The sequence below is a fragment of the Rhinolophus ferrumequinum genome, chromosome 26 (genome assembly GCF_004115265.2).
Source record: "Rhinolophus ferrumequinum isolate MPI-CBG mRhiFer1 chromosome 26, mRhiFer1_v1.p, whole genome shotgun sequence".
NCBI lineage: Eukaryota > Metazoa > Chordata > Mammalia > Chiroptera > Rhinolophidae > Rhinolophus > Rhinolophus ferrumequinum.
Window position 1 is genome coordinate 3,714,835 of NC_046309.1, and position 14,710 is coordinate 3,729,544.

The 14,710-nt window shown below is 55.5% G+C and overlaps 1 protein-coding gene across 2 annotated transcripts; it reads left to right on the forward strand.

Moving 5' to 3' along the window:
- Positions 1–1,475: 1,475 nt before the first annotated feature.
- On the forward strand, positions 1,476–9,632 carry ASB10 (ankyrin repeat and SOCS box containing 10). 2 transcript variants are annotated; one of them, XM_033098690.1, is made up of 6 exons: positions 1,476–1,809; positions 2,617–2,884; positions 5,359–5,878; positions 8,607–8,720; positions 8,991–9,176; positions 9,324–9,632. In XM_033098690.1, exons 1-5 carry the CDS (start codon positions 1,539–1,541, stop codon positions 9,174–9,176), a joined length of 1,359 nt encoding a protein of 452 aa, XP_032954581.1. In that variant the 5' UTR covers positions 1,476–1,538; the 3' UTR covers positions 9,324–9,632. The 2 variants fall into 2 exon arrangements, with proteins under 2 accessions (XP_032954581.1, XP_032954580.1); XM_033098689.1 differs by lacking the exon at positions 1,476–1,809 and adding an exon at positions 1,907–2,462.
- The last annotated feature ends 5,078 nt before the right edge of the window (positions 9,633–14,710 follow it).

Sequence of the window (14,710 nt, forward strand, 5' to 3'; positions counted from 1 at the left end):
GGAAAAAGCAGGAGTCTGGAGGTCCTGCCGCATTTAGCACTGACGCCCTGTGTGGTCTGCATACTCCTTTCCTGTGTCTGCGCCCTCCTGCCCTCCTCTGTAAAGTGAGGAGAGGTTGGGCCAGCCAATCTCCAAGGTTCCTTCTACGCTAGGGTTGGATTATTCCTGCAAAGGTGCCTTCGAGTCAGGGAGGTGGTGGGGTGGGGAGGAGAAAGGGTGTGAGGAGATGGCGGCATTTGTGGCTGGAGCCAGGGTTGTTAGTAGACGCACTGCCTTCTCTGAGTGCTCTTCACCTCTTTCCTCCGGAGACGGCCTCCCCTCCACCTGACCAAGCTCTGCCCTCCAACCTTTAACCCGAGCCTGGCCCCAGGGGGCTGAGTGGGACACAGCTCTTGTCCCTGGATGGATGTCCATCTGTGGGTCCCCCTTGTGGAGAGAGAAGAGCTGGGTGGGAGGCTGGAGTCAGGAAACTGGGAGCAGGGACAACCATGACGCCACCAAAGGCTGGGAGCCCTGGGTTTTTCCCAGAAGACGCAAAGCGTATGTGAGTAAAGGTAAGGTGTGTTCCGCAGGTCATAAAGGCGGTGAGAACCAGGTGTGGGGAGACCACCCACGGGGGCGGAGCAAGCCCAGAACTGCTGGTGGGCAGCCGGGGCTTGGCTGAGCCCAGTGGCGGGTTTGAGTTTTTTTCTGCCCTTGTTCATGTTATTTCCCCAAATGAAAGTAGTCTTATTATCCAGATGTGCCTCGATGGGTATAGTCTCTTCTTCCTTCCCACTCTCCAGGCGAGCAACACCCTAACCATGGCAGCTACAGGGGACACCCAGGGAGATGGGGGGTCAGCCCCCAGGATGGAGGGGTGAGGATTCTATTGCTGCCTTGGGGAGCCGTATTCCCCTGGATAGCGTCTGTCTTCCTAAGAACCGCGGGAGGGGATACCTCAGGGAGGAGGCCTTCTCTGCCATTTGTCACTACTGTGAACCCCTCCTTAGGTTTGGGAGGGTAAAGGTGTGGGTCTAACTGGGACATCTGGGAGGATAGGAACAATTCTAGGCACCCACCTGCCCTCCCTCTGGGATCAGAGCACAGGCTGCTGGCAGTCTCTTAGTGGAGTAACGGGAGATGGAAAAGACTGAGGAGTGGCAGCTGGAGAGCCCCACCCCACCCACTTCTAGTCCCTGCTCTGCAACTAGTGGTCACACCTGCGCCAATCACATCCCACCCCTGGGCTCATTTTCCTTTTGCCTGTGAAGTTGTGATTGGTGCCACCGTCTGGGTGGTCCCTTCAACCCTGCTGCGGACCACTCGGGGTAAAGCTCTGCGTCGAGGGCTCCATCTTCCTCAGTCTGCAGGCTCCTCCCTAGTTCCCACTGCCAGCCTGAGTGCTCATTCCCTAGGAATGACAGCGAGGGCAGTCAGGGCTATTTACGGCTTGGCTCTCCCGCCCCTCCCACCCTGGGCCTTCCTAGGGCCCAGCACCCACCTGCTGGCATTGCCCTGAGTCCTGCTTCTTTGGCTCTCTCTCCCTAAAACTGGCCATGCCAGGGAGAAGGAGCTCCCTTCCCCACTTGGGACACCGTCTGGGATGCTTCCCCTTGGCCCCTGCCTGCCGAGTCTGGGGGCCTCAGCGCTGCCCAGCCTGGGAGCCCCCCCAGGCGTCACCGCTGCTGTGCCGTGACATGGCCCTGCAGAATGCCCTATACACTGGGGACCTGGCGAGGCTGCTGGAGCTGTTCCCCCCGCACAGCTCAGCTGACCTGCTGCTGGAGAGCCGGGCGGCCGAGGCTCGCTGGAGCAGCCAGCAAAGGGGTAAGAGGCAGTGGGCGGGGAGGGGGGGTGGGGGGTGCTGAGGACCAGCTGGCCACATCAGGCACAAAAGTACCAAGTGCTTGAGGAAATGAAGACGCCCCTGGCAGTTTCTCCCTCACCCCAAAGCTTGCTTAAACCTTGGCCCAGGAGCAAAGTCATGTGGAGCTCAGAATAGCTCCTGGGAACCTCGTGGCTGGATCCGGCTCAGCTCAGGCTCCACTCAGGGACGCAGACACCCTCTCCCTCCATCTGTCTGTGTCCCTCCTTCTTTTTCTCTTTCTGCTTTTGGCCCCCACCTCTCCTCTCTCCCACCCCTCTTCCCACATGCTCACACTCTGCCGTCATGAGCTGGTCTCCAAAAGAGTGCAGGGGGCAGGAAGAACCCCTGGATGATAGACATGCCCTCTGTGCCAGGCTGGTGGAGGGGCCCAGCAGAGGGCCTGCAGAGCACCCGGAGTCTGGCCCGGGACCCATCGTCGCCCGCACAGCCTCCGGACCTGCCCTGGCCTTGTGGCAGGCAGTGCTGGCCGGGGACGAGGGCTCTGTCTCCCGTATCCTCGCCGACTCCAGCACCGGCCTGGCACCAGATTCCATCTTTGACACCAGCGACCCAGAGCGATGGAGGGACTTCCGCTTCAACATCCGAGCTCTGAGTACGGGCCAGGGGCCCTGGGGTTCTGTGTGGGAGAGGGGAGGCTGGGATGGAGCTCTGGGCTCCCTCGTCCCGGCCTCTGCCCACCTCCCCGATTGCCTGGCAGTGCTCTGCCTCCCTCCAGGGTCTGAGGCCCATGTCCCCTCTCTCCCTAGGACTCTGGTCCCTGTCATACGAAGAGGAGCTGACCACCCCCCTGCACGTGGCAGCTAGCCGGGGCCACACAGAAGTTCTGCAGCTGCTGCTGCGGCGGCGGGCCAGGCCAGACAGTGCCCCCGAGGGCCGCACAGCCCTGCACGAGGCCTGCGCTGCTGGCCATGCTGCTTGTGTCCACGTGCTGCTGACGGCAGGAGCTGACCCCAACATCCCTGACCAGCATGGGAAACGCCCCTTGCACCTCTGCCGAGGGCCTGGCATCCTTGAGTGAGTGATCCTTGCGTTCACCTCCATTCCACTCGTAGGGGAGACAGAGATGAGCTCAGGAAGGCAGGGGGAGCATTCAGGAGCTGGCAGGCTGCTGGGCTGCATGGAGGAGTCAGGGCTCACGTAGTGTGTCAGGATGCCATTGCTCCCCAAACCATCCAACCACCGGCCTCGGGAACTTTGGAATGACCCGGACTTGGGACCATTTCTGCTTTCCCAGCGGTGGAGGAGGGGTGTGACGGGGGCCAGCTGCATGGCCTGCATTGGGGAGTTTGTCTGGGTCCATTATGCGGATGTTTGAATGTTTTCTCAGCTTATCCTATGTTCCAGGCAGTGTGCTGAGTATACACCACCAACGAAGGCACAGTCCTGCCCTCAGCGACTGGCTGTGCAGTGATCCAGGTTGGCTTTACAGAAGAGCGGCCCCCACTTAGGGCCTGCAGAGGTCACTGTGGGCAGGTCTGGTTCTTCACTTGGCAGGTCTGGCGTTTCCTGATTAGTAGGCACCCTCAGACAAATGGGCTCCAGGGCTGAGTCCAACTAACTCAGCTCACAAGACACTGATGGAGATACCCAAATGGGACAACATATTATTTACTATAGGGAATATTCCTTTACAGTGAGCGACCCAAGTAATTATGCCCTATATATAGGGAACCTCAGAGGATGAGTCCTCACAATTCTTTGAGGAGCATGGAATCCCACAAAGGGAGCCTTCGAAAATCTATAACCTAGCTGCACATACAATGGAGGCTTTCTCTCTACTGACTGCGCACCTGCCAAATTTCACACCTTGCCCCTGGATGGTACCAAATTTTTGGTCCTTGTGTCCTTCTTTCATAGACCTTCTGCCACCTGTTAACCTTGCCAGCCTTCAGAGAACTCCAGTGATTTAACAAATTATGGTTGAAGATGTGTTTGTCTTATACCAGTGTGGTCCAGTAGAAATATGATGAGCCACGTAGGTAATTTAAAATATTCTAGGAGCCTTATCACAAAATGAAAAAGAAAGAGGCGAAATTAGTTTTTTACACAGTGATGAAATACACGTAGCATAAAATTTACCATCTTGACCATTTCTAAGTGTCTCATACAAATGGAATCAAACAGTGTTTGTCCTTTTGTGACTGGCTTATATCACTTAACATACTCTCCCCCGGGTTCATTCACACTGTAGCATCTGTCAGAATTTCCTGCATTTTTAAAGGCGGCATAATATTCCATTGTATGTGCATTTATCCATTCATCTGGTGATGGACACTTCGTTTGCTTCCATGTCTTGGTTATGATGAAAAATGCTGCTGTGAACATGGGCGGATAAATATCTGTGAAACAGGCGAAATGAATTTTAATAATATTCTTAATACAGTAGATCCGAAATGTTATCATTTCAACATGGAATCCATACAAAGAAACGATGAGAAAGTTTACAGTCTTGTTTTGTACCAGGTCTTCACGCTGGTATGTACTCTCCACTTAGAGCGTGTCTCAGGTAGGATAAGCCACATCACAGTGCTCAATAGCCAGATGTGGCCGGTGGCTACTGCACTGGACAACGCAGTCCCAGCCTCTGTGACGTCACCCCCAGTGGCGATCCTTCCTTCCTGTCTTGAGTAAGCAAATGTATATGTATAATTATTATGGAGATTTCAGAAACATGGGAATGTGGGCAGGATAATATAATGAACCCCCCCACGGGCCGTCGGCATCTGTACCGCCCACTGCCCCACCCGACGCTGCCGTTGTGGGCCCTAGTAACAGCTTCTCAGGCCTTTTTGTGTCACATGCTGCTCATACCAACATCGTCTAAGCCTAGGTCTCAGCCATTATCCTCATTCGACACATGAGGAAGCTGGAGCTCGTCTTAGCAATGAGGCCAAGCCCTTAGCCTTGGATTTTGGTGCATGTGTTCTCACAGGTGTACACCCCTTCCGTGGGGCCGGCGTGGGGCAAATCTGGCCAAATTGGATTTTGTGGATCTTTGTCCCACTGCTCTCATTTCCGTTTGTGCCCACAGCCAGGCCCCACTCTCCACTTCCTCCTCCAGTCCCTCCAACTGCCCTGCTGTCCCTGGACCCTAAGGCCAGCGCCGCCCACCCCACCCCCCCGGCCCCCGCCAGCTGTGTGAATGTGGGTGAGATCCTCATACCCTCAGGGCCTTGGTTTCCTCATCTGAACTGGCCGTAGGAATGCTGTGAGCCTCAAACAAACGAGCGTGTAAGGCCGTCAGAAGGCGCCTGTTCTAAGTGCCTAATGGCGGATCGGGGCTGCTCCTGCCACCAAGGTTTTAGTGCACTATTCATTCCTGCAGAGAGTATGTGGACTTGAGAAGAGGGCATTGTTGACGCTACAGAATGCAGACAGAACCAGGAACCACCCAAGGCTCCTCCGTGTTTGCTTTGCTCAGACTGGTGGGAAGGCGGGGGGAGGTCTGCACCCCACTTTCCTCCCCACCACCCTCTCGCCCTCACTAGGTGTGCAAAGCTACTCCTGAGGTTTGGGGCAAAAGTCGATGGTCGGTCCGAGGAGGAAGAGGAGACCCCTTTGCATGTGGCCGCTCGGCTTGGCCACGTGGAGCTGGCAGACCTCCTTCTAAGACACGGGGCATGCCCCGATGCCCGTGATGCCGAAGGCTGGACCCCGCTGCTGGCTGCCTGTGACACGCGCTGCACATCCCCTGCTGACACCGAAGCCACCACGGCCCGCTGCCTCCAGCTGTGCCGCTTGCTGCTCTCAGCTGGCGCCAACCCTGATGCAGCTGACCAAGACAAGCGGCGGCCCCTGCACCTGGCCTGTCGCCGCGGCCATGCGGCGGTCGTGGAGCTTCTCCTGTCCTACGGTGTCAGTGTCAACCTCATGGACTACGGGGGACACACAGCCCTGCACTGTGCTCTGCAGGGCCCACCCGCTGCCCTGGCCCAGAGCCCGGAGCGTGCAGTGCGGGCTCTGCTCAACCACGGCGCCGTCCGAGTCTGGCCTGGGGCCCTCCCCAAGGTACAGGGCTGGGGGCAGAGGGAGCGCAGCAACGGGGAGGGGACGGGACACCCAGGGATGCCACGGCTCTGGATACAGCCTGGAGCACTTGGCTATTTGATAGGTCCGTTCAGTCTTTCATTCCAAAGTCAGCAAAGCCCAACAGGGGGTAAAGGTGAGGACAGAGAGCAGCAGGAGGGGTGTGTGTGTGTGTCCCCATGTGTACACATGCTCACATTCATGCATGTGGATGCATGGGTGCGTGCACACGTGTGTACATGTGTGCTGAAGGTGCATTGAGGGCAGGGGGGCCAGATTATAAAGGATCGGACGAGTCTTGAGGGAGGAGCCAGGATTGATGGGGGCAGAAGTAGTTTCTTCGTTAGGAAGTGAGCTGATGAAAGAAGCATTTAGGAAGCTCCCCCTGGCAGCGGGATCCATCAGTGAGACACTCGGGGTACAGGAGAGGCTCCCCTAGGGCAGTGACGAGCCCAGGTCATGAGGTCCAAGGCTTTCTGACCATTGCAGATGGACGTGTCCTGGTGTCCAAGAGCTTAGCAGGACACGCACCACCCAGTCCAGCCACTGCTTTCTTGGCACCTGAGAAAAAGACTTTCGCTGTCCATTTGCAATCTGTATCTTATTTTATGTTAATTTCCCCAAAGGGGGTTCAACTGCTAGACCTGTGTTACTGAAGCCCTGCAGGGGGCCCTGCTCATGCTGTCGTGTCTAGAGGGGCTGTATGATGTCATGGAGGGCATCATGGAGGGCACTGGGCCTGGGGCGGGGGACCAGTTCTCTGAGGAGTTGGGTCAGGACCAATATGGCTGTGGACAGGTCCCCTGCCAGCTTGCCCCACTTCCCCCACCCCATCCTGGATGCTCTCCGGCTGTTCCCGCCTCTCCCCTTCACTCGCAAACCCAGAAGCATCTGTCTGGATTCCTAAGCAAGACCAAATAATTAAACAGCCCGAGAGTTCGGCAGATTGGTCTCCCCTTTGGGAAAATACAAGAAAATCAACAATTAACACTAATTAATCTCCTATTAACACCAGATAATTAGGAGACGAGCAATTCCCTGTAATCTGATGGCGGCTCTGACAGCTAATGATGTCCCCGCAGTCAGGACAGGGTGGGAGGAGGAGGCAGAGCGGCAAATGGCTTTCCGGACACCTCACTGCCCGCCTCTCTGGCCCCATTCCTCCGAGGGAGCCATCACAGCAACGTGCCCCATTCACCCCTTCACCCAGGCGAGCGCCGGTCAAAACGTGCAGGAAGGAGTCCACAGCCCTTTCCCATGATAGGCAGCTGTGCCAGGCTCAGCTGGGGTGCCTGTCTTCCAGGGAGGGGCTCCTCCCTGCAAGGAGGCCTCCATGGCCCATCTGGGCCAGCCCCAGTTCTCCATATCGGACGGGGCCCTCAGGAGGCCTGGCTTTGATGTTTGCCCATGTGACTGTAGGCAAGTCACTGGAATTCTTTGAACCCAAGTCCCCTGCATGTGATACAGCCTGGACCTAACAGTGATGCAAAGCTGTGGGACCATAGTGGGTAACCAGCAGGAGCCAGCATAGCCGACCACACCTGATGCTGTTCGAAGGTGTGTGGCCTATTCCATGGGTTCTTCAGTCCTCCCAACGACCTCTAAGGTCAGTGGTGACTAAGAGTGCAGGCTCTGGAGCCAGGCACACTCCCTGTGTGACCCTCAGCAAGTTGCTTAATCTCTCTGGGCCTCAGTTTCCTCATCTGTAAAATAGGGACATAACAGTATGCATGCGTGTGTCTCAAGGTTAGTGTGGGAACTAAATGACTTCACACATAGAAAGCCCTTTGGACGGGGACTAACCTGGAGTTAGTACTCAATACCTGTTAGGTGGTGGTGGTGGAAAGTTCAGTGATGTATGTGAAAGCACTTGGAAAGCTGTCAGGCGTCATCCAGTGTAGGAGAGATGCAGCTTTGAATAGCTCCAGGAGGCCTCCTGGGAGGCTTCCAGGGAGCCTTGTACAGGCAGCTGGCAGAGCACAGTGGCGTGGTAGCTAAGGCTAAGAACCACAGCACGGGGCTTACATTGCTTGAACTACAACTTGGGCAAGTTACTTAACTTCTCTGTGCCTCTTGTCTATAAAATGGGATAATAAAAGTTTTAGCCTTGTAGGGACAGGATTAAGAGAGTTAACACAGGAGAAGTGCTAAGGAAATTATCTGGCATAGATTATGCACAATAGAAATGTTGGCTGTCGTATTGGTTTCCTGTCACGGCCATAACAAAGTACCACAAACTGGGTGGCTTAAGACAATAGAAATGTCTTCCCTCACAGTTCTGGAGGCTGGAAATTTGAAATCCAGGTGCTGGAAGGGTTGGTTCCTTCTGGAGGTTGTGAGGGAGAATCTGTCCCGTGCCGGTCTCCCAGCTTCTGCAGGTCGCCCGTAACCCTTGGCGTTCCTTGGCGGGTAGGTGCTTTGCTCCCATCTCTGCCTCCGCTGTCACAGGTTGTTCTCCCAGCTCGTGTGTCTGCCTCTGTTTTCTCTTCTTATAAAGATAACAGTCATACTGGATTAGAACCCACCCGAAATGACTTCACTTTAACTTGACATCTGCAAAGACCCTATTTCTGAACAGGTCACATTTATAGGTATGGGGGTTAGGACATCAACATATCTTTTTGTGCTGTCTGGTCCTCCTGTGTGGACGGACTGGGGCCTGCGGGGTACGGTAACCCTGGGGACGCTGACGCAGCTCTGTCTCCTCCAGGTGCTGGAGCGCTGGTGCACGTCCCCGCGAACCATTGAGGTCCTGATGAACACGTACAGTGTCGTGCAGCTTCCTGAGGAGGCCATGGGCCTGGTGCCTCCCGAGACTCTGCAGGTTAGATTCCAGGACACAACCACTCAGCCTGCCCCAAGAGAGTCCCACCTCCTGAAAGGAAGCCCTGTCAATCGCCCCACTTTGCCTCACAGAAATGACCCAGAGACCCTCTCATGGCCCAGAAGAAAACTCACAGAGCGAACCCCCAAACACACTCCCTACGCCTAAGAGGCTCCTGAAGACACCCACTGGCCACCAGCCTCCCCCTGTGGGAGGAGTGGGTGCCACTTTCCCCAAGCTGTCCTGCTGAGCCGCTCATTCTGTCCCCAGAAGCACCGCCGTTTCTACTCGTCCCTCTTTGCCTTGGTGAGGCAGCCCCGGTCGCTGCAGCACCTGACTCGCTGTGTGCTCCGTGCTCACCTGGACGGCTGCCTACCCCACGCCCTGCCCCGCCTTCCCCTGCCACCCCGCCTGCTCCGTTACCTGCAGCTGGACTTTGAGGACGTGCTCTACTAGGTGAGTCCTGGGTTCTGTGGACAGTCCCGCAGGGTTTTTTTTTTTTCCAGAGGGAGGGGAGTAGGCAAGAGAAGAGTTGAGGGCAGGGCCCTGGCCAGAACCCGCCAGCCCCCCAGACCCCCCCTGAATGCACACCTCTCCTTCCAGGTGTCCACTGTCTTTTGAGAGAGGCTGAAAGCAGACGCTCCAGGCCCCAGGGCACCAGCCCTCTTCTCACAGTGCCCCGAACCAAGGACTGAATTGAACCAACTGGGGCAGAGGGGGCCCTCTCAGCAGGCGGTCCATCTCCACTGGCAGAGTGGATGCTGCCATTCCCACCAGGGAGAGGCAGGCGGACCCATGTTTGATGGGCAGAGAGCTAGGACTCATGGCAAGTGATGCACTCCCCTTGGGGCCTCCCGAGGTCCCCTCCGGCCCATCCCAACCCTGTATGAGCATTAAAGTCTCCAGACCTGTGTTGTTTAGTACTGTTTCCGAAAGACCTGCCTCTGAGCTGGCCCACTCACGGGCTCGCCCCTGGATCTGCCCTCTGGTGTCAGCTGTGTCACCTTCCCACTTGGTCATTCACCAGCGGTTGAGGGATCCCAGGCAGGTCCCTGCCCCTCTGGCCCATGATATGGCAGAATGGCTGCCAGGTGATAGTGTCAGAAAAGGCCTAAAGGACAGCTGGCCAGTGGTTGGCTTGGGTAGGGCAGAGCCTCAGTGGATGAATCAGAGCAGACAGTTAGGACAGGACAGAGCCAGGAGGAGAGGTGAGGGGCAGAAAGGCCAACGGGAAGGTGGGTGCAAGCATAGAGGGGAGACTGGAACACCCAGGTTTAGAAAAACAAAACTCAAAACAACTCTCCTCACTGCCTGTGCTGTAGGTCAGGGAGCACCGATGCACACCTGGTTCCTGCCTCTCTTTGTGGCGGCAGGAGCTGAGCTGACAGTTATGCCCCTGGGTTCTAGTCCTGGCTTTTCCATTAATTGGTGGAACATAAGTCTCTTCCCCTCTCTGGGCTCGTTTCCGCATCTGTAAAACAAGACAGGAGGGAGTCCCTGAGGGTCTTTGCAGTACCAGGCTTTTGAGAACAGACAGGGAGCCCCAGCAGCCGGCTTAACACAGGAGGGAGGTGGAGGTGACGGAGCCGCAGAGCAGCCAATCAAATGTACTACAATGCGTGACGACAAGGGTTGCTGGGCAGATTTCCTAGGGTTCCGGAGTGTGCACGCGCTGGAGTTCACGACTTTCCCGCCAAGCGCTGGGAGCAAGAGGTGGGGGGCCAGGACCCTGCGAGGCGACGGGGGCGGGGCCGAGACTACAAGAAGCCCCGCAGGGCGTCCGAGTGAGCCGCTGAGCAGACGCGGGGCGGAGGCCAGTGGGCCCGGCTTCCCACCTGGCCTCACCTGCCTTGGGACGACGCACCTGGTTTGTGCTTCCAGGCGCCAGGACCGGACCGCCTGCCGGGAGCGGGGGTCGGCGCGCAGAGCCCAGGCTCAGGCCCACAAGCGGTGGGGCTGACATGACAGGCCCTGGCCCTCAGCTGTGGAGCGTCCTCTCGGGCCCCACCTCCGGGGCACGTGGGCGCACGTTGAGACGGTCCCGAGGCAGTTTCCGCGGGGCGTCGGTGAGTTCCGCCCAGGAGAGCGCGGGGCCTGGGAGATCGCCCCGCGAGCCTGCTGCGGCGCAGGCGCCCGGCGCGCGAAGGCCTGGCTCCCATCCCAGTCCCTCCGTGGGGGCCACTGAGCCGAGCGCGGGACGGAGCGCAGTGAGACGCCCCCTGGAGGAACTCCCACGGCGCTGACACGGAGTGACGGGGAGCTGTTCGGGATTGGGGGACAGGGAAGCCTCCTCCTTGAGGAGGTGACATTTCCCCTGAGGCCTGAATGGCAAGGAGGACCCCGCCGTGTGAGTGCGTGGGGGAAGAGCTGGGCAGCGACGTGAGCTGATTTCGGTTTCAAAAGGTCGCTCTGGCTGCTGAGTGGCAGGCGGGCGGAGGAGCGGAGAATCCGGGAGCATAGGACGGCTCCTGCAGGGGTCCAGGCAGAGGTGGTAGAGCAGTGGGGGACACCTATGGGAGCTGACCATGGAGTGGACGTGGGGGGCTGAAGGACGCCCGGTCCAGGATGCCTCCCAGTGTGTTGGCTGAACAACGAGCTGGGTGGTGGTGCTAGTTACTAAAGTGGGGAAGATGAGAAAGGGGCAGGGGGCAGGGGAAATCAGAAGTTCAATTTGGAAGCTATGCAGTGGCAGCTGACTATGGGACAGCTCAAAGACGCTGTGTTGCAAGGTCTTTGAATCTGGCATTCAGAGACAAGGGCAGGTCTGGGCATATCACCGTGGGCTTGTTGGATTGTGAAAGATGTGTCAAGCTCTGTCCTAAGAGAATCCTGACTCTCAAGGCGATGACTTTTCTGAGAGTCCTGTTTATGCATTTTGATGGAAACTCCGTTCCACATTGTTTTCTGCTTCCCGAGACCCAGGTTTTAGGCACTAGGTGTACATACACCTGTTCCTGCCCTCAGTGAATTTTCCATCTAGTGTGAAAAATAAGTGAGTGAATAATTAGTTCAAATGCAAGAGGCAATGAAGGTTATGAGAAAGACACGTGGGAGCGGGAGCTGAGGGTGTGAAGAAGGCAGGCAATAGGACAGGCACCTGGAAGACTTCCCTGGAGGCGGGTGCCTCTCCCAAAGTGATAAAAAGGGGTAAGGATTTCTGACCAAATCTGGAGACCTTTTAAGGAGGGAGGGGCCAAGGGAAGGAAGGCGGTTTGGAGTGGTCAATGGAAGGGCCTGCTCCCAACTTCACCTGTTCTCCCCTGCGCGGGCCAGTGTTAGGAAGGTCCTTTCTGGGATCAGATACCCAGACACACTTGCAAGCCAGGGAGCTTCCTCCCCTGCCTCCCGGCTGCGGGTCCCGCGGGCCCAGAACCTCTCCCCGGTAATTGCTTTCCGTAATGTGTTTGCTCCAAACCAATTTCACGCCTCCGTGAGGACTCCGCCCTGCACTGGAGGCGCGGACCTCCCCACCACCAACCTATCCGCGTGTAACATGTGCGCACACACAAACGGCACACATTGAACGCAACAGATACACAGGGTTCAAGTACCTGAACACAGCAAACATACATGAACCTACACACGTGATGCTAGATTTTAAGACTCGTGTACAACCCCAGCGCCCAATCTGCGCTCACAGTTGAGTACCCAGCAGCGCCCCGCGGCGGGTCCTCGGACGGCTTCACCTGGTCCTGTTCCTTTGCCCTCCGCGCGTCTCCCTGACTAACGCGAGGGGGCGATGACGTACTCCGCACCTCTCTCGCGGTGATGCAGTTGCGCTCTGCTGCCACCAGAGGGTGCCCGCGGACAGGGCCCGACGCTGCCCACTGTCAGTGGACTTTCTTCCGCCAAGGAGTGAGGCGGAGGTATAGCTCTACTAGCTTTGACTTTAGATACTTTGTTCGTTCTTCGCATCCTAGGTGCTGGTTCCCAATCCATGAAGGGGAGGCCAGATGATGGGGTTCAACACGGGCACCCACAGAGAGGGCAGAGTCAAACTAAAATTCCTCTGTAGGAGCACTTCCCCAATAGGTGGAGTAATGAGAGTGGGCCAATCAGAGTACGTGGACAATTAAAGAAGCAATTTTAGAATTCCATGTTAGACAGCGAGGGCAGGCACTTGCCCACAATAGACCCGGTCGGGCTTCAGTAGGAGAACCACAGTTTTCCCTTGGTTAAGAAAGTAGCCGCCGCTGTTCAGATTTAACAGCGACAGCTTCTGTCCTTGGTACTGATAGGAGAGTAAGAAGTAGTTTTTGGAGAGCCACTAGTTTGGGGCATTTCCATTGTTGACCACCCTGCTCTTCTTGGTCCATTTACTGTAGGAAGAGCTCATTTTGAAAGGCATTCCCTCATATTCACTGGATCCTTGCACCAGCTCTTTGACTAAGCAGAGTAGATATTATATTAATCACTGTCTCCCATAGATGGAGAAGTTAAGGCAAAGAGGGGCCAAAGTCACATGGCCCAGTGAGGGGTCAGAACAGGAATTTAACTCCACGTCTTTTTACTGCAGCCAACGCTTTTTCCATTTACCGTGTGGCCTCAGTTCCATGGTTCATGAAAGTGCAGAGAAAGGATATGGGCTGCTTCAGTTGCCACTATGTATATGAGGGCTTTTATCCTAGTTTAGCTACGGAATGTCAAGGCCTATGAGAAGTCACACTTCATGACTCCAGCGTGACAAGGGAACAGATAGAGGATATAAATGGATTATAAAATACAGTATCTAACAAACACACACCACACCAGGGCAAAACGAAGTCCTGGGGTCTCACTTTCCTCATATCAGAGTTGGTGGCCCACTGAGATTTGTTGGCTACAGGCTTTATGCCTGTGCTCTCTGGCACAGAGGATTCCACTTTCCTGACTGTAGCTCTGGGCAATAAGCTCTTGGCTTAAGCGAGGTGACATACATCTTCAAGATCAGAGGGTCTTTAACCTTGAGTCCTTGACAATGTGTGATCCATTCTGTCCCACCAGAGAGTGACAGCCTTTTAAAGTGGCCTTTTAATGAAGGGACTGGTGGGAGGGAGATGTTTCAATATATATACCCTTTGAGCTTTTGGAATTTTGTGCTTTCTGATTTTATTACCTATGCAAAAAAAGAGAAAAAAAGAATGCAGTTCCTTTTAAAAATGGCTCTTCCTTCATGCTTTATTTGAGTGGTCCTGTTACTGCTCATACAGCTTCAATTTCAGTGATTGTAGCCCAAAGTTCCCTCAATAATTTATCAAGTCAATAAGGCTCTATTGTGTATCCAACACTGTAAAGCCATCAAACCAAGTACTGACCTCTTTCTCGTTTTAAGTACAATACACTTTGAAGTCTGGTCTCCATATTGGTACTGCGAAGTCCTTGGTTAATTTAACAAAGGGTTCGGAAAAATATCTTTAGCAGAATGTACAAGGATTATCCTCGTAGTTTCGTAGTGAGTTTGGGTCCCCAGACCTAGGTTAAGCCACCTCTTTTTTTTTTTTTCCCTGTCAACGTCTTCCCACCAGACTCTCTCTCAGAAGTTTCACTGAGTTTAATGTAGAGCCCAAGATAGACCAGGAAGGACGGTATGGAAACCACACTCTTCTCCCTTTGCCTCTGAGGCATTGTCAGTCAAGCATAACCAACGAAAACTCCCTACTTGGGTCCCACCCTCTTCTGTCCCTCTGTGGTGAGTGTCTTTCAGGGTGCGTGAACCTGACCTTAATGGTGTTCGCTCGGCCAATACAGCACTCCTGATTTGAACAAATGTCACTGAGATCCAGAGTTCCCTCCTGCCCTCCTCTGTCTCGGCTCGGAGACTCTTTGGCATAGATATTCCTCCTCACCTGAGCCAAATCCTCCTCCTAAACTTGCCTGGCTTGCTACTGTTACTTTTGACTAGCTTGGCTCTCCCCTAGCTTGGGGCCTGACTAGCTTGGCCCCACTTGAATAACAGTTTCCCAGTGACCAGATGTCCCCCATTTTAGTGGACCAGGCTTGAAACTCTATGT